Here is a 23,589-nt window from a genome sequence, read left to right as displayed (position 1 = left end):
TCATTAGAAAAATGACTCACAAGGTTTCAACATGATGACGTATTTCATTAAACTTGAACATATATAATAATATATACTGAGGACTGTGTTTATTTAGTTAAAGAGCCCATTTAATATTATTGAGAATGCACATGTAAATGTATACACCAAGAAGAACAAGTCTGAGTAAATTTAAATAGAAAAGCTACATTAAAACAGCTATAAAAGTACAATATAAATATTATCATTCATTATTATAATTATATTATTATACATTTTACATATGTTCATCTATATGATTATATAGGCATCTGTTCAGTTAAGAACATGTAAAAATAGTAATGCAAACGTAAACATATTAACAATGCATCAATTACATATCCTGCTGATTCATATGCATCTATCTATCTTAAAATGTGATTAATTAAATAACAGACCCTCTGCTTTCAGCAAAAAATAGAGGTTTCATCCTATCTTTATTTGTTCTCTTTCTATAACCTCTCAATTGAGATAATTGCATTTTTATAAAGGATTTTGTTAGCAGATCAGATTCAGAACGATGATCAAAACATACACAGAGTTTTTACTGTTTTTGATTTCTGGATTCTTAAGTGTTTTATAAACTGGGTAAGAGCACCACCTATTAGATAATAGTGGAAATATAGATTACTAGATTACTAGATATAGATTGCTTTAAAAACTCAGGAAAGCGTTATTGGCCGTGAAACGTTCTCTTAATAGACAAGATAATTTCTCAAATGCGGAGAAAGAGTTTAAAACTAATTTTAAACTAATCGGGCACATTAAGTGGTGGGGGAATTCATTAAGGTAAATATGCATGTTGAGACAGTCTCTAAACCTGATAAACCTCTAAACCTACGTGCACACCAAATGCAGCTGATTTATCCACTACCTTTTCTTTGATCACAGCAACTATGGCCTCTCAACCATAATCTTCTATCTATCCAAACACTAACCCCCAGTTCTGTGGATGCCAACCCAGTTTTTTTAAGGCAGGTCTACACTGTAGAAGTAACCCACTGCATCCATTAGGGGAACTAGGGACTAGGCATAACTAAATGAGCAAAACTTGCCTATTTTTTACATAACAATATGAGTTGTTTCGAGCCATGCAGCCATGCAGATTAAAGAATTTCTTAGTTACTATTGGGGTGTTCAACAGATGCCATTCGCTCCTTTGATGAGTCATTCCTCCTCTATTTCCTCTCAAATGGCCAATCCCTACACAAAGTCCCAGAAAGAGCCCATACACTTGTGTCTTTACTGTAGGGCTGCCAGTCTTGAATTGTTACCCTGTCTACTTCACCCTGCTTGTACACAGTGATCTATGTTCAATGTCCCTCAGTCTTAAAACAACCTCTTACCAACCCAGTTTTCCTCACCAGCCCTGCAATAACACAACACCCTTATTGATTCTGATTCAAAGTTCTGTGTGCTCTGATCTGTCATCAGAATTCCAGTGAAACCCTGTCCAGTGCCCATACCTGTACACTCAGTAGACAGCAAGACAGTGGGGGAACTTTCATCCATCAGTTAGTCCCTTTAAAGTGACAAGAACATAGATTTTCCAAAGAAAATCATCACTTGCTTGATTGTTTTAAGTGGCCAAAAATTCCATCCCTGTGACTTTTCACCAAATACATCCATCAGATTTGTGACATAAGGCAACCGAGAGCCACTGGTTATGAAGTTGACCTGGAGGAGTGAAAATACTGGCATCATTTCCAGGTGATTTCCGATCACCCTAACCCACCCTACTGCCACAAAAACCAGGCAGAGTGGAGTCGATTGCCCCATTGGCAGAGTATAGCCAAAACTCCCTGTTGTATCAGTGTAATTGCCTTTTCCCTTTTTTGAGCCTCTATCCCACCCCTTTCTCATTGTCAGGAAAACCCTCTATTGACCACTGGTTCAGGGAGGTCAAGAGCACATTAAATGTGCCCATGTGGGACTGCAGAAAACTGTTAGGCACACCCAGATGCAACCAGAAATCCAGTGGTCGGAAACTCCTGACTAACATCCAGGTGACCTGGTGTGGCTGTCTAGGTGAGACATTCACCTTTGCCTATCTAGCAAGAAGTTAAGTCCACAATATACTGGTCTATTTCCCATTATTGGGCAACAAAATTCTTTTACCTTTCAGTTACAGCTCCCCTCTCACTACAATGCTTCATTATTAAAACCATTTCTCCCTTTCCTCAACGAAGAGTGGTGAACAGGATGCTCTTCCTCTACTGCTGCTCTTGGAGGATGGTCAAGCATACATGGTCTGGACAATTCTGGATGTCTGAAGTTACAGCTTTCCTCTCACTACAAAAAGTTACCTTTTCATGCTTAATTATTAAAACCATTTAACCCTTCTGTCATGATTCTGCTCTCTTGTCCTTGCTTTACTCTAGTCTTGAGGCAGGATCATGACAGGTCCATGTTCTATTTGCTTGCACCTGCCCTTTTGGTTGGGCTACGTGCCTGTGTGTCTCGTCACTTTTACCCCGCTCCCTTGTCATCCTCTCGTCTTTATTGTTTAATCACTATCACCTGTTACCCTCATTAGTTTGTCCCTATTTAAATTCCTTGTGACATGTGTGCTGGCTAAGTTCTCTACCTAGTATTGCTGCTTGGTTCCTGACCTGTTCCTGTGTATTCCAAAGTAAAGTAAAGTAAAGTAAAGTCAAGTCAAGTCAAGTTAAGTTAGTTATGTTATTTGTATCCAAATTTAAAGTTTAATTCAGATTCCTGTTTGCAGTGTAGTCTTGTTAGTGTTGTGTTTATATTGTTCATGTTTTGCCCCCTCGTGGGTTTTGTTTTCCTTATTTTATATAATAAATTCAGTGTTTTGTCTGCACTTGGGTTCGTCTCTGTATCTTTCATGACAGAAGGAACGTAGCAAAATAGAACCCAGCAGACTAAGTATGGACTCAGATCTATCTGTCCAAAGAGTCCACCAGTTCCCCAGAGGGGCAGAGACATTGGGGTCTTTGTGGATGAATTCCTGTGGGCGATGGGGAACTCCAGTTTTAATGCATCCAGTTTTGCATCATCGAAGTGATGACGCAGGAGAATTCCGCTTTTGCTACGTCGGTTCCTGAAAGCTCTGCCCAGCCTGTCAGCCTCCAGGGTAAACGCAAAAGGAGGATTTCGTGGGAGTTGGCGTCAGATGGGTCCTCCTCGGAACCTGCCATGCCCACCGCAGTCCCACTGTAGCGCCGCCTGTCTCCGCACCACAGCCAGCTGCAGCGCCCCCTGTCTCCGCACCACAGCCAGCTGCAGCGCCCCCTGCCTCTGTCTTCATGTCTTTCCTAGACTCTTTCCCCTGTCCGGTCAGCCCTGGTCTGCCTACTCCCTTGTCGACCCCTTTCAAGCCCAAGAACCCTGCCTTGTCCCCCCTTGTGCCTCCTGTCATTCCTGCCTCAGCCCTGTCTCAATTTGGCCTTTCTGGACATGCCTCTCCTAAGAATCTCACTAAACCCGCCCGTACTCCTCGCCCTTAACCATGTCCTCCACCGTCCTGCTCCAGATTTCCTGCCCTGTTTCCCTCTGCCCTGCCACCCTCTGTTGTCCCCCTCAAGAACCCAGTCAAGCCTCCCTGGACTGTACAGAATCCACCCTCAGCTACACCCCGAGGACCAAAGACTCATGTCCCACCCAGTCCCACCCTGCCTAGACCACCACCTGTGAACTTTGTTCCCCCCTTGTTTATTATTTTTACTATCCCACCCCAACCCATTTGTCACTGCTTGTCTGCCTTTGTTAGTATTTGTTCTGTTTTCATGGTTACTGTCTGTCCTCACTGACATTTTTCCAAGCGAGGTCCTTTTTATTCCTGTCTCTATAGAAATAAGAACTTGTGTCGTATAGCTCCGGGTGACTGCTCACGGACAATATCAAGCCTTCATGCTGAATGAGTGACTCTGGGCGGGGCTTCCACCACAGCAGCAAGCAGGCTCCTCATTGGTTAACATGGCGTGAAAATCCGCCAAAGTTCAAAATTTTCAACTCTGGCAGCAGCCGCAAATTTGCATCAAATGCAAAATGCACAAAAACCACCATTGGCGCCTACCGCTCGAACCGCACTATAGGCTCAATGCGTGCCATTCTTGCGAGGCGGAATTGCGTTTACCGCTCCACGCCAAACGCCTCATCCGCGCCGCGAGACCTCCAGACATGTCTTCACATTGACTTAACATTGAAATCATTCGCGCTTGAAGCCTCTACCGTGGCTGGTGTAAATGCAGCATAACAAGCTGATGAGTTGAATCAGGTGTGTTAAATAAGGAGACATCAAAACATTTTTGGGAGTGGGTCCTCGAGGACCAGGATTGGGAAGCACTGACCTAAACAATAGACAGGTCTGTTAAAGTTGACCTCTAAAGCTGCCCATTGGGGTCAGTCACAATCTTCTAAGTCTCCCCCAAACTACATATCCTAGAAGCACCTCTCCAGACTTTTAACTACACAAACCTGTTCCACAATCATAGTTGTTTTCGATCTTCTACTCCAGTTTTTTTTTAAGTGTTTAAATATTTTCCTCCTTTCTGTTTTTGTTTCTCTTTAAAAGTTTCACTGTTCTTTTTTATTTATACCTAAAAATCTAAATATGCAGTAAAAATGAAATCTGACCATATTTATAAATCTAAATAAAACAGGTGGAACCCAATCAGTCATAAACATTCTATTTACTTGAACAAAACTCAAGAGTGTCAAATGTAAGTTTTAATGATGTGCCATGAGAGATGTTGTCAAGGATATGAAATTCCAAACATCAAAGCATTGAATAAACAATGAGAATAAAAATCCCCTCATATCCTCATCAAAACAGAGAGCATTTAAATACTCTTCTCTGTTCTCTGTTAGTCACACAGGATGAAATCAATATAACAAAACTGACCTTGCATACTCTTCAGTGTGTTATAAATAATAATAATAATAATTTAGTAATTGTTTTATTTAGTATCTGAGTTTGTAAAGTAAGTGACATTTCTCTCTATCCCATTGTTAAGGTAACAATTTTAATAAGGGTTCATTTGTTCTTATTAATTAATGCATTAGCTATTGTGAATTATCAATCAAAAACATATTTTGAGATTTTTTTTAAAATGCTAATGCAAATTTAATTTCAGGTTAGCTTATTGTACAGTAGCCAATATTATACAACTTTTGATTTTAAGTATGTACTGGTAAATGTGAAAATAAAGTCCTTTATTTACTAATTTAGATTAATAAATGCTATAAAAGTATTATAAGTTCATGTTAGCTAATGCTGACAAATAATATCAAATATATAAACTGTTGTTCATACTGTGAAGAACCTGAATTTACAAAGTCAAGACTAATATTATCTACATTTTATATTTATTGAGTGAGCAGTTTATTATAAAGATGTTTATCAGTTACATAAAAATGAATTATGCTCAGTTTTCTCACATTTGTTTTCTTCTCACTTTTATGCCACCAGTATGAACACCAGTGGGCCTGTGGAGTTCTTCATCCTTGATGGACTGAAGGAAAAATACATCCTTCCCTTTGTCTTTACTGCTTACATCTCTATACTGAGTGGAAACAGCATGATCATATATCTTGTTAGAACTGACCCCAAACTCAATACCCCAATGTACTTTTTCATTTATAATTTGTCCTTCAGTGATATGGTTTACACATCGGTAACAATGCCCAACATGCTCTTTATGTTGCTGACCGGAGTCAGAACTATCTCTAAAACAGGATGCTTTCTACAAATGTACTTTTTTCTTTCAATCAGTGTGACGGGACGTGGTTTGTTGACCGTGATGGCTTTTGATCGCTATGTAGCCATTTGCAACCCCCTGCGTTACACCACTATCATGACCAAACGGGTGTGTGTTTTGTTGATATTTGCTTCATGGTGTTTTGGACCTTTTATTGTTCTGCCTGCATGTATCTGGGCTACTCTGGTGCCATACTGCGGACCGAATGTAGTTAAACACTTGTTTTGTGATCACTCATCAGTAGTGGTGCTAGCCTGTACTGACACCACTAGAAATGGCATTTTGTCTCTAACATATGCTCTCATTGCCATCATCAGTACTTTTCTTCTTATCTTAACTTCATATATCTGTATTGGCAAAGCCATCAGGAAAATGAGCAGCGTAGATCAGCTTAAAGCTTTTGGCACATGCGTGTCCCACCTAATAGTGGTGTGCATTTCCTACATATCAGCTGTCTTTGTGTACGTCTCGTATCGGGTAGCAAAATTTGATCCAGATGTTCGTATAATCATCGCTGTACTTTACAGCATGCTGACACCTCTACTGAATCCCATCATTTACAGCCTGAGGAACAAAGAGCTGCAAGATGCAATCAAGAGAGCATTTGGGAAATTCACATCAGTTTCAAAAGAAACCAGGAAAACAGTGCCCTCCATTTCAAAGTGAAAGAAACATCAATGTTTAACATTTCAGTAACACTTTATAATAAGTCTGTATGTTGATATTAACTATGTTAGTTAATATGAAGCAACATTTATATACAAACTATTTATGAAAAACTAAAATGTATAAATGTACAGGTTCATTTTAACATTTACTAATACTTACTTAAAAGTACTTGTTTCCATTAGTTACTGCACAAACATGAATGAACATTTTAATTATTAATAACTAAAACATAATTTGTGCTGTTAAAATATGTTGCTTTTATTGTTATTTCACATTATGAATATGTACTTGTTTTTTCCACTGTCAATGACGATCTCAATATCAGAAATCAATGGCTTTTAGGAAAACAACAATAAGGATGAAAAATCGGTAAACCAAGACACAATTCATACATTTAAGGTTTTTGTGTGGCTAAACTGTGTGCTTGTTTAGAAATCTGCTGCTTTTCAGTGTTTAGCTTATTTCCCTTTTTACTTAAAATACATAGTGAACACCACATAATGCAGTTTTAGTTTAGACTGCAGAAACTTCATTCTTAATGTTTCTTTCATTAGAAAAATGACTCACAATGTTTCAACATGATGACATTTTTAATTAAATTTGAACATATATAAAAATTTATTCTGATGACTGTGTTTTTTTTTTAAAGAGCCCATTGAATATTATTAAGAACACATAAGTAAACATATTCACCAAGAATAAGATGCAGAAGTCTGAGTATATTATAATAGAAAAGCTACATTAAAACAGATATGAAAGTAAAACAAATATTATTATTATATGTTATTTATATTCTTATACGTTTACACATGGAGATAATCGTCCATCAATTTTACATCAATAGCCATCTGTTTTGTTGAGACAACATAAACATGTTAAAATAGTTATACAAATGTTTTACATTTGACTAGAGGTGTAATGAATCACTATGCATCTATCTATCTATCTATCTATCTATCTATCTATCTATCTATCTATCTATCTATCTATCTATCTATCTATCTATCTATAGATCAGGTCTCCAAACCACAGACAAAATAAAAAACGATACAGCCCCAGGCGCCAGATCAGTTTAGAAGATACAAGTTTACTTATTTAAGTTTAGTTTAACAGGCTTCTGTCAGTTAGGAGGTTGATCAATTGTTGCTAGAGGAGAGCACAAGCAGAGGACATGAGATGAAGATTTAGATGATAAAATAGAACAGAGTTTTATTGATGGACAGCTTCAGTTGTATATGTCTCAATGTTCGACCCTCGTTCAACCCATGTCTAATCAGCATGAATTCAGCATGCACTGTTACCAAAATGCTTAATAGCAACATCCCACAAACCTTGAGCTTCCATAAACATTCTCTTTATCTATCTCTGTTTACAGAGAGACAGGACAGCTCATGAAACTTCACAAATGTGAGACCACTATAAGACTGAACAACAATGAAATCAATAAGACATATGAAACATAAAAATATAATGAATGAATGAATAATATAATAAAATATAGAAATATAATGATGAATGAATGAATAAATGAAAATATAATGATAAAAATTATTATAATGAAATGGATTATAATAAAAAATAATATTGAATAATCAAATTATTAATTATATGGATAACTAATGATTATAAGATGATTATGATGATTATGTAAATAAATGATTAGGAATAAATAAAAAAACACAACAGTAAAAACATTCTGCACATGGGGATCTAAAGTAGGATCCTTCATATCTTAAAATGTCATTTTTTTAAACCATGAATTGATTGCTTTGGTTAATATGACCTATATAAACTAGAAACCACAGTTTTCAGTCTTCTCAAAAGAGTTCAAAATGTGTTTAGTACCTAAAGGGTCACACTTTTTGCCGATGGAAGCTATTTTGTTCTGAAAATTGTGGAGCTCAGATGCAAAACTTGACATGTTATCTTTTAAATGAGCAATTTTTTTTACCACACAGTGGTTCATAAATGTGACCAGTCACGGAAAGTAGTGACACAAGTCGGATCTGGGGCATTTTGAGTTATTCACAGATTTTTGAAAATTGCAGTTTCTAAGCTTCCAACGATGTATAACAAATGGAAATCTGATAAGATTTGGAGAAGTTGAGGCCATTTGAATATAACACATTCAAGAAAGAGAATGCCGAGAAATTTGAGAAAGAAAAGTTTACACTTTTCCCTTTTCCCTGCCTGGAGAGACAATAGGGCTCATTTACATCTCATTTAGCTAAGCCAGTGTTTCCCAATCCTGGTCCTCGAGTACCCCATCCCAGAAAGTTTTAGATGTTTCCTTATTTAACACACCTGATTTAACTCATTTGAATCAGGTGTTTTAAATAAGGGGACATCTAAAACTTTCTGGGAGGGGGTACTCAAAGACCAAGATTGGGAAACACTGAGCTAAGCTATACCCCCTGTAAAGCCGTTTTGAGTTACAGATGTTCTAGCATCATATGAAGTGAAGTGAAGTGAAGTGAGTATTTGCCAATGTATGGTAACCCATACTTGGAATGTGACCTCTGCATTTAACCCATCCAGTGAATAGTGAACACACGCACTGCAAGTCGTGAACACACAAACACCCGGAGCAGTGGGCAGCTATCCCTGCAGCGCCCGGGGAGCAATTAGGGTTAAGGTGCCTTGCTCAAGGGCACCACAGTCGCAACCCGCCGGTCGTGAGCCTCGAACCGGCAACGCTGTTTCAGATGTGTGAATCATTCAATGACCATTTTTGTCCACAAATGCGTAAAATCTGTAAAATATAGATTTACAGTCTATTGTTTACATCAGATTTCGCATGACCGTCTGGTAATAGAATATAATATACAATCTGAGGACTATTAACATCGTAACATGTAAGGGTATATGAGATTATACTCCGGTAATTTACGTTCCGTTAAACGCATGAACCCGCCTTCAAAGTTTGTATTTAAAATAGGGCGGTAGTATAATAGGTAATCCAAACAGCACGTCGAAAACGTGTCGTCCTTTAGAGATGTTACCATTCCCTTGCTCGTTCCTCCATCAGCCAATGACTTGTTTGACTTCATGCTGCGCTGCAAGAACTGATAGACAGATGACGTCAAAGTACTTTGACGTCATCCGACTGCAGCGCTGCATAAAGTAGAGCAAGCCAGTGACGCGGCTGACTGTGATTTGTTCCGCACTAGCTTCTTTTTTTTCTTTTGTTTTGTGCGCCCGAGTTCGTTTACTGTCTGGGAAGACGCACGCTGTAAGTTTGAAAAAAAAACTTAGCAAACATGACTGAGGGACAGGTCAGCCGCGTCACTACGGTCACGTGACTTCACGCGTTTCACAACAGAACCAAAAAAAAGACCAAATAAAGTCGTAATTCTTGCTATTTTGGACCAAAATGTATTTTCGATGCTTCAACACATTCAAGCTGACCCACTGATGTCACATGGACTACTTTGATGATATTTTTCTTTCTGGACATGGAAACTGTACATAGATTTTAAATGGTTGGGACAAAAGCTCTCAGACTAAATCTAAAACATCTAAACTGTGTTCTGAAGATGAACGGAGGTCTTCCGAGTTTAGAACGACATAAGGGTAAGTCATTAATGACATTATTTTCATTTTTGGGCGAACTATCCTTATTTAGTGGTCAAGCTGTTCCTTTTGGGGGCGGGGGCGAAAACACAAGCCGCTTATACAGTATGTAAATATACACAGACAATGACGCCCCCCTAGAATCTCCGGAGAAACAAGCCGATTTCAACCACAAAATGTACGCTTTTAAATATACAAAAACTAATATCTCAAACATGGAGAGGCTTCTTTGTGATCTCAACTAACAGATTATGCAATAAAACGAAAATCACAAATTTAAAAAAAAAAAACTTTCTAATTTTCTCGAAAGTTGTGCTGCCGACTTGTGTCACTGGTTTCAGTGACGGGTCACAAATACCATACTGAAAGAATAAAAAATCCAATTCAAGTCTCACCCTCCAAAATTCAGAGGGTTTTATCCAGCGAGGTTGAACGTGTAAAAGCAGGGGTGTTAGAGAAGGAAATATTATCTTGGTTAAAGAAACAAGCAATTGAAAATGTCCCATATTCAGAAACTCAAGTGGAGTTTTACAGTCGATATCAGTGATGCGCGGGTTAATCCGAAATGAGCGGGTGCCTGTAGCACTAAAATTAAAATATTTTTAATGATATTTGGGTCGCGGTCGGTAGGGTTGTTTGAAAAAAAGATGCCAGTTAAATATTATATACAATTACTACTTTTAAAAAATGTGGGCCAGGGAGCGGGTCGGGTACACTATACATTTTTTTTGCGGTCCGAGTTGCAGCAGGCTAGTTGAAAGACATCTATTTTCACATTTCCATCCTTCCACAACATCAGAAGTATCTCAGGTTCACATTTGGGGGCAAGGCATACCAATCTACAGTACGTCTGTTTGGCCTAGCACTATCCCCTTGCTTTATTATGAAGTGCATGTATGTAGCCCTGGCCTTGTGAGGCTTCAGGGCATCTGAATTTTAAATTATTTAGACAATCAGTGGGTGCTAGTACAATCTTACGAGACGGTGGTTCAACATCTAGAAACATCTGGGGCTTCGGCTGAATGCCAAAAAGAGCAGCTTTGTTCCTCAGCAAAAGACAATTTTTCTGGGGGTAGTATGGGACTTGTTATTGATGCAGGCACATCTGTCTCCAGGCAGGTCCAATTGGTCCTGGCAACAGTTTCCAGGATGAAGCTAGGACAGACCTACACTGTTAAATATTTTCAAAGATTATTAGGTCTAATGGTAGCAACATCCAACATAATTCCCTTTGGTCTGCTGGAGATGAGGCCAGTACAGTGGTTGATCAAAAGCTAAAGGCCTGACACTAGGGGCACAATGTCACCCTTACAGGCTGTGGGGTGGTTGTGTAATACCATTCAGCCAGGGGACTGTGTAGAGTGCAACATCTTCATCGGCACATAAATTGGATAGGGATGTTAGCTATGCTGACAGCATTAAGGGACTTCCTCCCTGTTCTCAGAGATCGTCATTTTCTGGTGAGAACAGACAATACAACAGTGTTCTCTTGGTACATGGATCAATTCAAATTGAGGTGCAAGGTATAGTGACTGTCCATTATTGTCAATTTAAGGTAATTGTTTTCCAAATACCCTTAATTTAAAGAATGGTTGTCCTGGCATCTAAAGTTGGACCACTCACATAATCTTTGCCAGGTAGGTGAGGTGGTGTTGGTGGTGGGATGGACCCCTATTCATAAACTGTTGCTTCTTGGGAGTCATTTTTCACAATAGAATACAATTGATTTTCCTGATCAGTTGTTGGGCAGGTTACCTTGAACTGTGGTGTTGTCACGCTGTGAACGAGGAAGCAAACTGGATGTAAGTAGAAAAGGTCTTTATTGATAAACACGCACGGGTAACAGGTAGATAAGTTGAATTCAGTTGTTAGAGACAGAGATGGGGACTCGAGTTTGAGACTCGGACTCGAGTGCGACTTAAGTCGCACACACAGTGACTTCAGACTCGACTTGAGACTCGACCCTCAAAGACTTCAGACTCGACTCGGACTCGAGCCGCGCGACTCGTGAACAATGTTTATTTTTAGGAAACGTCTGATGAGCTCGCTGTCATAGCTCCCTCCGTTACCTACAACCTGCCCACGACGTAACACATGACGTATCTGCTCCGCTCGTGCGCCCGCGAACATACATGTCGACTGTACCTGCAGGCAGCTGCTGCTGTGGCATTCATCTGAAGCTATGGGTAGTGCTGTGACGGATCCGCGGTTCAGCTCGCATGCGATTTGCGGATTAATATGCAATTTAAATAGGGTAAGTTTATCATTAACGTGTTTCTAAGGCTTGCAATTGTTTAAATGGTTAAACAAATTTAACCGCAAAAAGGGGCTCAAGTGAGCAGATTTTTGTACGCACATGCGGTTCAGTGTATCCGGTCCGGCTCCAGTCAGGTCCAGAGTTGCGCTACTTTGTGTCATACTGTACCTGCCGAACTGCGCGATCCGATCGGCGTATGAAATCAAATTAATACTATAGCGGATCTAGAGTGACTGGGGAGCAGACTGCTGTGGCGCCACAAGAACCCACAGGCGAGTGACAACAAAGTACCGCGAGAGCGATTTCAGTTATCACATGGAGAAATCTGCTTTGAATCGCTCTCGCGGTACTTTGACATCACCAAGAGGTCTGCTTAACGCCAAATGAACTCGAACCTGCAGTGTAGCTGCTCACGCGACACTGTAAACAAACAGGAATTGTCCATATGGAGCAGTGAACGAGTGGAGCAGTGCTTCAACATGAAATCCGAGAGTTAACAACCCACATGTGAGTAAACAACATTTAAATCATCAGTCCAGTTTAATAGATAAGGTTTCAAGTGCAATAAAATAAGCCCGTGATTATATCCTGATGGTTTTTAGCTGCCTTCAGCATGTTTGCTTGTGCTTCACAGTGTTAAACTTCCCTTCTCTGTGTTCATTTATATATCTACGTTCAAGATGTATATGATCTTAAACTTCTGTGAGGAAATTCATGTCTGCGTTGATGTTCAGTTCAGACTTGCAAATTAAAGATAATTTTCTTCACTTTGGTTTTGGTGTCTAATATTAGACTACATGATGGTCTTGTAATAATAAAAGTAAAAGCCTATTTTCATTTTTAGACAATGCTTGTATTATATGCAAAAAATAAGCTTTTTATATCAATGACTATGCAAATTAGAGTTAATTCATGGTCATCTTAAATGTGTATTAATTAAAAACATTTACACCATTAAATTACACATGGTAATGTTATCAATAGTTGTCAGATAATAGCTATTGAAAGAGTGGATATTTTTCTTCTTCAATGCGTGTGTTAGCCACGGATTGAAGATTGTAAACAGTTTATTTAATTTTAATTAACAGTTGAGTAAGTTTTGGCCCCAAGTTAGATGTTAATTAACACTAAACCAGTCTAAAAATCAGTCCAGTTTCCCCAGCTGTAAACCCATTGGCTGTTAAACTCTTTTTTTTTTCTTATAATAAATTGACATGTTGATAACACATTCAGTTTATGTGTTTATGAGTACACTTTCAGAATGCTCTGTTACATGAAGATCCATACTGTATGCATCTGTGAGTGTGAGTGGTGCGTTGCGCTGGGACGAGTGTCATAAGGGTGAGAGGGAAAAATCACAGTATACTCAATACAAAAATCTAGACTACACCACTGACCTTACTTAATGTGCAACTTTGTTTTTTTATAAATGTTTATAATTTATTTTTGTTATTAGAGTTTTATTTGTTACAACGAGACTTGAGACTTGAATTGGACTCGAGCCCAGAGACTTCAGACTTGACTTGGACTCAAGCTCAAAGACTTCAGACTTGACTTGGACTCGAGGTCAAAGACTTCAGACTTGACTCAGACTCGAGCTCAGAGACTTGTGAACATCTCTGGTTAGAGATGATGAAAGTTAGCTTATTGTAACAAAGTCTTTGTTTGCAGGAGCGGATGATGATCAGAGTAGTCAGGAATGGAGATGAGGAGACAAACAGGATTCCAGGTAAGTGTAGCGCGTGAGTCTAGCGTTCGAGTGATGAGACCAGAAGGGGCTGAGTGAGAAGGCGAGTTATTTAAAGGGGTATGGTGATGATGCACAGGTGATGGTGATTAATACTCTGGGGAATGTGAATGAGTGGGAGGAGTGAATGATGAGGTTGATGGTTGTGGAGATGGGATCCTGACAGTACCCCCTCCTCTCGAGGCGGCTCTTGATGCCTGTTAAGAAGGGTAAGTACGGCGGTGAGGTCTCCCTCGAGGTCTGGGAGCAGGACGGTCGGGGTGGTTGGAGTGGAACTGGGTAAGTAGAGCTGGATCCTCCCGGAGAACCCATGAGGTATTCTAGTGAAATGAAGGTGAGATCCTGTATTCGGGTAGTAGGTTGAGTCTATATGTGATGTCGTTCATATGCCTCTGCACGGTGAAAGATCCTGATGTATCGAGGACTCAGCTTACGGCAGGGGAGACGAAGGCGGATGTCTCTGGTTGATTGCCATACCTTTTGACCCGGTCGGTATTCGGGTGTGTCTGAACGATGAACGCTGGCTTGATCCTGATGACGTCTGACGGCTTGTTGTAGATGAACGTAAGCTGAGTCCCAGACCCTCTCGCTTTGATGGAACCAGTGATCGACAGCTGGAACTGCTGAAGGTTCTCCTGACCAAGGAAATAGAGGTGGTTGGTAACCCAGAGTACATTGGAACGGGGACAAACTTGTGGTGGATTGAGGTAAAATGTTTTGGGCATACTCGGCCCAGGGGAGATAGTGGCTCCAGCTGTCCTGATACTGATGGCAGTAGGTATAGAGGTGAAGACTGATCCCTTGATGACCACGGGCATTGAGGAATAGGTAGGGGAACAAGTTTACCTTCAGGAAGTTTTCTGGGAGTGGTGCTGATGGCGCAGACTGAGCAACCTCTCACGTACCCAGTGACGTCCTGGGAAATGTTAGGGCACCAGTACCGTTGACTGAGGAGCGAGAGGGTCCACCTGCTACCTGGATGTCTGGTGCCTGGAGTGGAATGGGCAGAATCTAAAAGTTTGTGACGAAGATGCACTGGGTTGGTTGGTTAGACTTTCCTGGTTAATGAATTCATTGATGTTCCAGACATTGGGCTGACAAACATGGCTGGAGGGAATATGGGTTTGGCAGGAAGATCTTCAGCAGAGGGACCATGGAGTCTGGATAGGATGTCCGCTTTGAGGTTCTTACTTCCTGGTCTTTAAGTTACCTTGAAGTTGAAACGGGAAAAGAACAAGGACCACCGAGCTTGGCAGGGATTCAACCTCTTAGCATCTCGAAGATACTCCAGGTTACGATGATCCGTAATTACTTCAAAAGGGTGGTTAGCCCCCTCCAGCCAATGACTCCATTCTTCCAAAGCTAGCTTAAAGCTGCCGTCGGCAACTCTGGAGGATTAAGCAGTTTCCAAATGTTTACCATTTCATGTCCCTCCCACACTACAACCGAGCAACCTCCCTTCGACCTCGTCCTTGTCAGTGCGTGTGCACCAGTATTGTGAACACATACTTAGCAAGAATACTTAGATTACTTGGATAACACTCCGAAATACAATCAATGGTTGATAAAGCACAATTACCTGTCGAGAAGAAATGTGGCAAGCTCTGCATCCAGCTTGAACCCTTTAAAAGCTTGTAGATTCCTCCACCTTTCAAATGCTGGTCCGATATTGATCCTAGTTTTTTACGGTCACGTTCGCTTTCTATTTTTGTTTTCTTCTTTTCATTTGTTGTTTTCCTAGCTCTAGTTGTTGACCCAGGAATCGGAAGTTTGTTAGTGAAAATTCTCTTCGCCATCACGCTGCGTTCAATCAAACACGCTCGTGAACTTCAGGCGGATGCATGTGATATTGTAACACACGTGATATTGTAATGCGCGCGAAGGTAGGGGGGGTCTGTGGTGCGTGCAGGTACTGTGATTGACAGGCAGATTTTACACAGCCCTGCACTGATTGAACCAAATGAACCGGCCTGCGCTGATTGGACCAAGTGAACTGGGAGTGGTGGATTTTTGCAAAACAAATAACAGGCTCTAGGTGGAGCTAGAAGCGCAGGGTTTTTTCTTAAACAGTCTAATGTATATTGTTCTATTGGAGCGTAGTGTTGGTTTCAGTGAATATGATCAAAAGATATGATCAAAAAAGTTGCTGACCGGAGCTTTAATGGCTAACAACTCACGGTTACCAATGTCTTAATTCCACTCCGCCTGAGAGTTTCTTGGAGAAGAAGGCACATGGATGGAGTTTGGGAGGATTCCCCTGCCGCTGGGATAGTATGGCCCCTACACTGGAGGATGAAGCGTCGACTTCTATGATGAAAGGGATAGAAGGATCTGGATGCACTAGGATGGGTGCAGACAGGAAGGCTTCTTTGAAATGATTAAAGGCTTCTTTGGCTTCGGGAGACAGGAATCTTTGGAGCTCCTTTGAGAGAAGAAGTGAGTGGAACACTGATATGATTGTAGTTCTTGATGAATCTACGGTAGAAATTGGCGAATCCCAGGAATTTCTGCAAATCTTTCACAGTGATGGGTAAGGGCCAGTTATGAATGATGTCCACCTTCCTCTGGTACATTTGAACACCCTGTTGATCAACGATGTATCCCAGAAACTGGACAGAAGAGGTATGGAACTCACATTTCTCAAGTTTTAAGTATAGTTGATGTTCTTGTAACTTCTCCAAGACTAGGGTCACATGATACTGGTGTTGGGTAAGAGTATTGAAGTAGATTAAGATATCATCTATGTAGACGATGTTGAATTTGTTTAGATACTCACAAAAGATCTTGTTCATGTACCCTTGGAACACAGAGGGAGAGTTGGATAATCCAAAGGGCATGACCTGGTATTCATAGTGAACAGAGGGGGGTCACGAAGGCAGTTTTCCATTAATTTTCTCAACGAATGCGGATAAGATTGTATGCACTTCTTAAGTTTAACTTTGGAAAGATGCGAGATCCTCGCACAGTCCCATGGCAGATGTGGGGAAAGTTGAGTAGCCAGTTGCTTGCTAAAGACATCCTGGAAAGCCCAGTGTTCCTCAGGTATTTCTACCTCTTGAGAAACTGGAGGACTTTCTACCGTAGTAGATCCAACTGGGAGTGAAGATCCGGACTCGGGTGAAGAAGACTGAAGAGGATGAAGATTTCTTTGGACATGTAACAGACAGGATTGAAAACACTTCTCACCCTAGCAGACGATTTCTCCGTTGCGCCAGTCGATGGTGGGTAAATGCTTAGTAAGCCAAGGGCGTCCCAGGATGATCTCCGCAGTGGATTCCCCCAGCACCATAAAGGATATTTCCTCCATATGTAGACATCCAACGCAAAGGGTTCAATTGGGGGTGTAGTACCTTTTGCCCCTTTGCCCAATGGTTTACCTTGGATAGTGTGTACAGCCAAATCTTACAGGTATCTGCGTCTTCGTATCTTAAGTTTTGGAAGAGGGTAGTGGAAATAAAGTTCCCAGCAGATCCCGAGTCAATAAGAGCTTTCACTGGGACACAAATACAAGAGTTTAACAGGAGTACAGAAGTACGATTCAAAGCTTCTATGTTCGGGGTAAGTTGAACTGAGCTTACCGTTGGGCATGGAGGTCGGACTGAACAATCTGCGATGACGTGCTTCTCTCCACCACAATACAGACATTCTTTGTTGCGAATACATCGTTGTCGTTCCGAGAGAGAAAGATGAGTTGAATCCACTTGCATGGAGGGGGAGGATTAGCAGCAGCAGGCGTTTCGTCGCAGGCTGTAAGACGCTGAGAGACACAAATGGTCTTTTGGATCAGGGTTTCTAAACCAGGGGAATCTTCATAGACCATGATGAGCTGTCGGAAATGGGGGTTTAATCTGTGACCAAAGGCTGTGACGAGGCAGTTTCATTTCATCCACTTGCGGCCGCTAGGGTTCGGAATTGCAAAGCATAATTACTCACAGATAATTGGCCAAATACTTCCTTAAAATGCTGGAGGAAACTGGATAATATATATATATATATATATATATATATATATATATATATATATATATATATATATATATATATATATATATAGTATCCTGTATTTAAATCTGAATAAAATATTTGAAACCCAAGCAGTCTAAAATATTCTGTTTACTTGAACAAAACTCAAATGTAAGTTTTAATGATGTGCCATGAGAGATGTTGTCAAGGATATGAAATGCATAATATCATCAAAGCATTGCATAGAAAATGAAAAAGAAATCCCTTCATATCCCCATCGAAACCGAGAGCATTTAAAGACTCTTCTCTGTTCTCTGTTAGTCACACAGGATGAAATCAATACAGCAACATTGATCTATATTGAATCTTAACTGCACAAACTTTAACTGTGTCTTAATTTTGTTAGAAATAATATTAATAATAATTTAAATAGTTTTATTTAATATCTGATTATAAAGTAATCTCTTTATCTATAATCATTGTTTAGGTAACACTTTTTAATAAGGGTTAATTTGTTCTCATCAATAAATGCATTATAGCTAACATGAACTAATGAACAATACAAAATGTAATAATTTTTCTGTAATTGTGCATTAGCCAATATTACACAACTTTTAATTTTAATTATGTAAATGTGAAAATAAATGTACTTAGATTGATGAATACTATAAAAGTATTGTGTTTGTTAATTGTGTTACGAACATATCAAATGTCTAAACAATTGTTTATACAGTGAAGAACCTGAACTTACAAGTCAAGACTAATATTATCTATAAATAGATTATATAGATAAAGATATTATATTTATTGAGTGAGTAGTTTATTTTGAATATGTTACTCAGTTACATAAAAATACATTATGCCCAGTTTTCTCACATTTGTTTTCTCAACAGGTCATAATCTGCTCACTTTTATACCACCATATGAATACCAGTGGGCCTGTGGAGTTCTTCATCCTTGATGGACTGAAGGAAAAATACATCCTTCCCTTTGTCTTTACTGCTTACATCTCTATACTGAGTGGAAACAGCATGATCATATATCTTGTTAGAACTGACCCCAAACTCAACACCCCAATGTACTTTTTCCTTCATTTTTTCTCTTTCAATGATTTAGTGTTCACATCTGCAACAATGCCCAACATGCTCTTTATGTTGCTGACCGGAGTCAAAACCATCTCTAAAACAGGATGCTTTCTACAAATGTACTTTTTTCTTTCAAGCGGAGGGACAGGACGTGGTTTGTTGACCGTGATGGCGTTTGATCGCTATGTAGCCATTTGCAACCCCCTGCGTTACACCACTATCATGACCAGACGGGTGTGTGTTTTATTTATATTTGGTTCGTGGGTTTTTGGGATCGTTATTCTTCTGCCTTCATTTATCTGGGCTACTCTGTTGCCATTCTGCGGGCCGAATGTAGTTAAGCACTTGTTTTGTGATCACTCCTCGGTAGTGGTCCTAGCCTGTACGGACACCACAAGGAATGGCGTTTTGTCTCTAACGATAGTTATCTTTTTCCTTGTTGGTACTTTTCTTCTTGTCTTAACTTCATATATCTGTATAGGCAAAGCCGTCAGGAAAATGAGCAGGGCAGATCAGCTTAAAGCTTTTGGCACATGCGTGTCCCACCTAATAGTGGTGTGCATTTCCTACATATCAGCTGTCTTTGTGTACGTCTCCTATCGGGTAGCCAAATTTGATCCAGATGTTCGTATAATCATTGCTGTACTTTACAGCATGCTGACACCTCTACTGAATCCCATCATTTACAGCCTGAGGAACAAAGAGCTGCAAGATGCAATAAAGAGAGCATTTGGGAAATTCACATCAGTTTCGAAAGAAACCAGGAAAACAGTGCCCTCCATTTCAAAGTGAAAGAAACATCAATGTTAAACATTTCAGTAACACTTTATAATAAGTCTGTATGTTGACATTAACTATGTTAGTTAATATGAACCAACAATAATATACAAACAAATTGTATACAAATATATATATAAATCTTACTGGTTCATTTCAACATTTACTAATACCAATTTAAAATCACTTGTTGTATCTGTTAATAATTAGTTAGTACACAATAAACATGAATGAATGAATTATTGGTAATTACTCAAATAAATTGATATGTGCTGTAAAAATATGTTGCTCTCATTGTTCGTCCACATTATGTTTGTATACTTGTTAATTTCCATTGTCAATGGCGATCTCAATATCAGACAGTCTGCTTTTAAAACTGGAAACACAAATATCAAAAGGAAATAGAGTTTTACAGATACATAATTATACTTAATTGCAAAGTCCTTGACATTAACCTTTTACTTTAGACTGGAGAAACTTCATTCTCTGTTTCAACATGATGACCATCCACCACACATAATGTTAAAATAGGCAATTACGCACTGTATTTTATTAAACTTAATATAAAATATGTCATATAAATTCATATAAAAATATAAAATCTAAGGAGTGTGATTTTTATTTATAAAGACCATCATTGAATATCATGGAGAAGCAGGGCTTGACATTAACTTTTTTGCTCACCAGCCAAAGTGGCTAGTTGTTTTCCAAAGTTACTAGCCACTCAGCATTTTCAATGGCCACAATTTTGTTGCTGGTAAATAAATTTTATATGATTAAACTTGACTTTGGCATCGTAAAATGACTTTTATTCGAGCAGATTTACTTGGTTTAGCTAAATTAGATGCAGATTGAATTTCAAATGCAGTCTGACCACCCAAATTAAGACAACATTTATTAGCTGGTACACTGAAAAAAATGATTCATTCAATTTACTCAATTTTTTAAGGGTAAGTGGTTGTAATTAATTTATTTAAGCTACATTTAAACAAAAAAAAAAAAAAATTAGAAAGGCAAAACAAAACAAAAAAAAAAACTTTTGTTTAAATGTAACTTTAAATAAATTGATTGCAACCACTACCTTAAAAAATTGAGTAAATTAAATGAATAATTTTTTTACTGTATATACCAGGTATATCAGTGGCCTATAGATCATAACATATATTTAGGTGCATGAAAAACATGCTAGAAAGGCATAAATACAACAATTAACTTTGAATGAATATATTAAAAGTGGAGCAGGGGTGTAGAAGATAAACTGAAAATATAAACACAAAACCCCTCGGCAACCACTTTAAATATTTATTAACCACAGCAGTAAATACTTTCAAGAAATGTACATGAATTTTTCTGTCAACTTGTTTATGCAGATTGTATTTTATAAGCTTGATCATGGTTTCTGTTAAAAGTGATATAAGACTTCTAATGACAAATGTTGAGAGGGCATTATTGTTGCCCAAAGTAGCCTATATTGAAATGATGCGCGAACCTCTCAGCTGGTGGGTTTCCTTTGATTTCATGTAACACACTCTCAATATAGATGTTACTCTGAGGGGGTTCAACAGATAATCGAGCTGTACTGTTAAATAACCTTTACACAAAATCAATGATCTCCTTATCTTATTTTATTTATCCCACATATGCTCCCAAACATATTCAAAGAAAACAACATATACATAGAAACAACCTCATGAGTCTTCATTTCATTTAAGTTTAGATGACAATGTTAAAGTTCAAAGTCCAGAGCAATACTTGAATTTGATACAATTATTAAATCCCCAATTCCTCATTGGAAGACAAGGCAACTGGAATTCTGTCCATAGGCCCGATGTCCTCAACGCTGCCAAGAGTCCACAGCAATAAAAGCAACACTCAGTTCCAATGTTGACAGAAAACAGAATTAATCCACTGGTGAAGACCATAAATGAAGACACAAGGATTCCTTCAGAAGATACTTGCTACCAACAAGTTTCACTCAAAACAAAGAGGTTTTTCTTTCTTTCCATGTATATCAAAAAATCCTTTCTAAAAGAAAACAAATAACCAACATCAATAGACCCATTTGCAAACACATCCATAATACGATCATCTCATACTCACAGTAGAGCTGAAACTCAAAGAGTTCTCCACAAAAGGACTTTAGATGCCATATATGAGAGGGAGCACAAACACATGGTTCTCCTCTGCCAAACAAAGTTAACTTACTCTATGGTAACTGGGCATATATGCTAAATTCCCCATTAGCGCCCCCATGACGTTCTCCATGGTATTACAGGTGAAAAACAAAAAGGGCAATATCTAAATAAAAAGAACTAAATACATTATAAAGCAAGTAACGTTTCATGTACGTTACAGTACATTCAGGTATGCGCTGAATTTCTCTCCGCTCTAGAGAGTGTGCACGCAGTTTATATCTCTTCAATCACTTCCATGCAATTGTTTTATCTTTCCCGAAGTGTACGCGCTCAGACTGCGTTCTTTTGTGCATTCGCAAATCCATCAGCTCACGCGTGCTCTCTGGAAGGTGGGCTTTGGTCCGCAAAACACCGCTGATCGTGTGCACGTCTACAAACGGTCTCTGTGCGTTGCGCTGGGTGCAGAGTGCTCATGGGAGTTATAGTTTCCCAGTGTCACATTGTGCATTGTTTATCATTTCATTCAATTTTAAAAAATTATATTCAACCTGCCAAAGTGGCTAGTGGGATTGGCTGTCTTAAGGCCGGGGTATACTTTTTCCGCGTCCGGCTCGCGCGCGCACGATGGCCGCGTTCGACACTATACGCAATACAAATGATTTCTTTCAAATTATTAGTCTAACAGGCTGTCAGGGCAGCACTGATTTGGCGACATTTACAGTACATTAAAACATTAGGATAGGTGAAGAAAAGTAACTGATCCACCATTGCAAACACAGTTTAGAACAAACAACAAGACAACAAAGAACAGGAATCAAACAAACATGCTCCACAGCTTTCTGTTCTTGAAAAGAAATAAAAGTTGAAGAAGAAAAACGATAGTGTGTGTGCAAATGCTGTCTATTTCCTTTGTTTAATTGTTGATAGTGGAGTGTCCTGTCAAAATATTTTCACGCGCATGCGCTGTCGTACACGGACTGTACGCGCAATTTTGGGCTGCACGTGGACGGTCTGTGCGGCCGGCCGCGGACCCTCCTGATGACGAAAATGACGTCATGCGTACGGCGCACACCAGTAATGTTTTTGTATTATGGTATGTTCCCTTTCAGTCAGTCACCGACAAATTGAGAACTCGCTTAGAGAGATCTGCTTTGAGTAACTACTAAAACACCAATGAACTTCGCATTGAGGTATTTGCATAATGCCGGCGCCGCCCTGCCAGGAGCGTATATAAGCCGCACGTCAGGGGCGCAATTAACAGTTTTAAGGGGGGTATGCAAGACAGAATTTTGGGCCCCTATATATATATATATATATATATATATATATATATATATATGTGCGTGCGTGCGTGCGTTGCTACTTGTTGTTATATGTTAAAGAAATTTGAAAATGTCTCACACAACGATATCACCATTTTCAAAAAGACAGCTGAATAAAAGCAGAGAAATGTAACATATCAACCGACTAAATACCACAACGCGCTTTAAAACACATTTTAACTTGCAGTCTGTAGACAAATCACCGTCTTTTTATTTAGGAGTAAACACTCTCACAAAGTAAAAAAAAATCATATTCTTAGTAAAACATTCCATTAGAAAACACATAAACACCTGCATAAAAACAGCATAAGCTACTG

The 23,589-nt window shown here is 39.2% G+C and overlaps 2 protein-coding genes and 1 long non-coding RNA gene across 3 annotated transcripts in view; 2 read left to right on the top strand and 1 right to left on the bottom strand.

Moving 5' to 3' along the window:
* Positions 1-23,589, bottom strand: part of LOC135776642 (uncharacterized) — a 124,496-nt gene that overhangs the window by 23,655 nt on the left and 77,252 nt on the right. The window lies entirely within an intron of this gene.
* On the top strand, positions 5,457-6,410 carry LOC135776945 (olfactory receptor 6C75-like). Its single transcript, XM_065287860.1, has one exon. The coding sequence runs from the start codon at positions 5,457-5,459 to the stop codon at positions 6,408-6,410; it is 954 nt and encodes a 317-aa protein (XP_065143932.1).
* On the top strand, positions 18,877-19,830 carry LOC135776944 (olfactory receptor 6N1-like). The gene has a single exon (XM_065287859.1). The coding sequence runs from the start codon at positions 18,877-18,879 to the stop codon at positions 19,828-19,830; it is 954 nt and encodes a 317-aa protein (XP_065143931.1).

Source organism: Paramisgurnus dabryanus, chromosome 18 (assembly GCF_030506205.2).
Source record: "Paramisgurnus dabryanus chromosome 18, PD_genome_1.1, whole genome shotgun sequence".
Classification (NCBI taxonomy): domain Eukaryota; kingdom Metazoa; phylum Chordata; class Actinopteri; order Cypriniformes; family Cobitidae; genus Paramisgurnus; species Paramisgurnus dabryanus.
The sequence above is the reverse complement of the archived record's forward strand: the minus strand, read 5'-3'. Positions and strand labels throughout refer to the sequence as shown.

Excerpts from the sequence above, each read along its gene's own strand:
- LOC135776945 (XM_065287860.1), top strand. The coding sequence starts at position 5,457 with ATGAACACCAGTGGGCCTGTGGAGTTCTTCATCCTTGATGGACTGAAG.
- LOC135776944 (XM_065287859.1), top strand. The coding sequence starts at position 18,877 with ATGAATACCAGTGGGCCTGTGGAGTTCTTCATCCTTGATGGACTGAAG.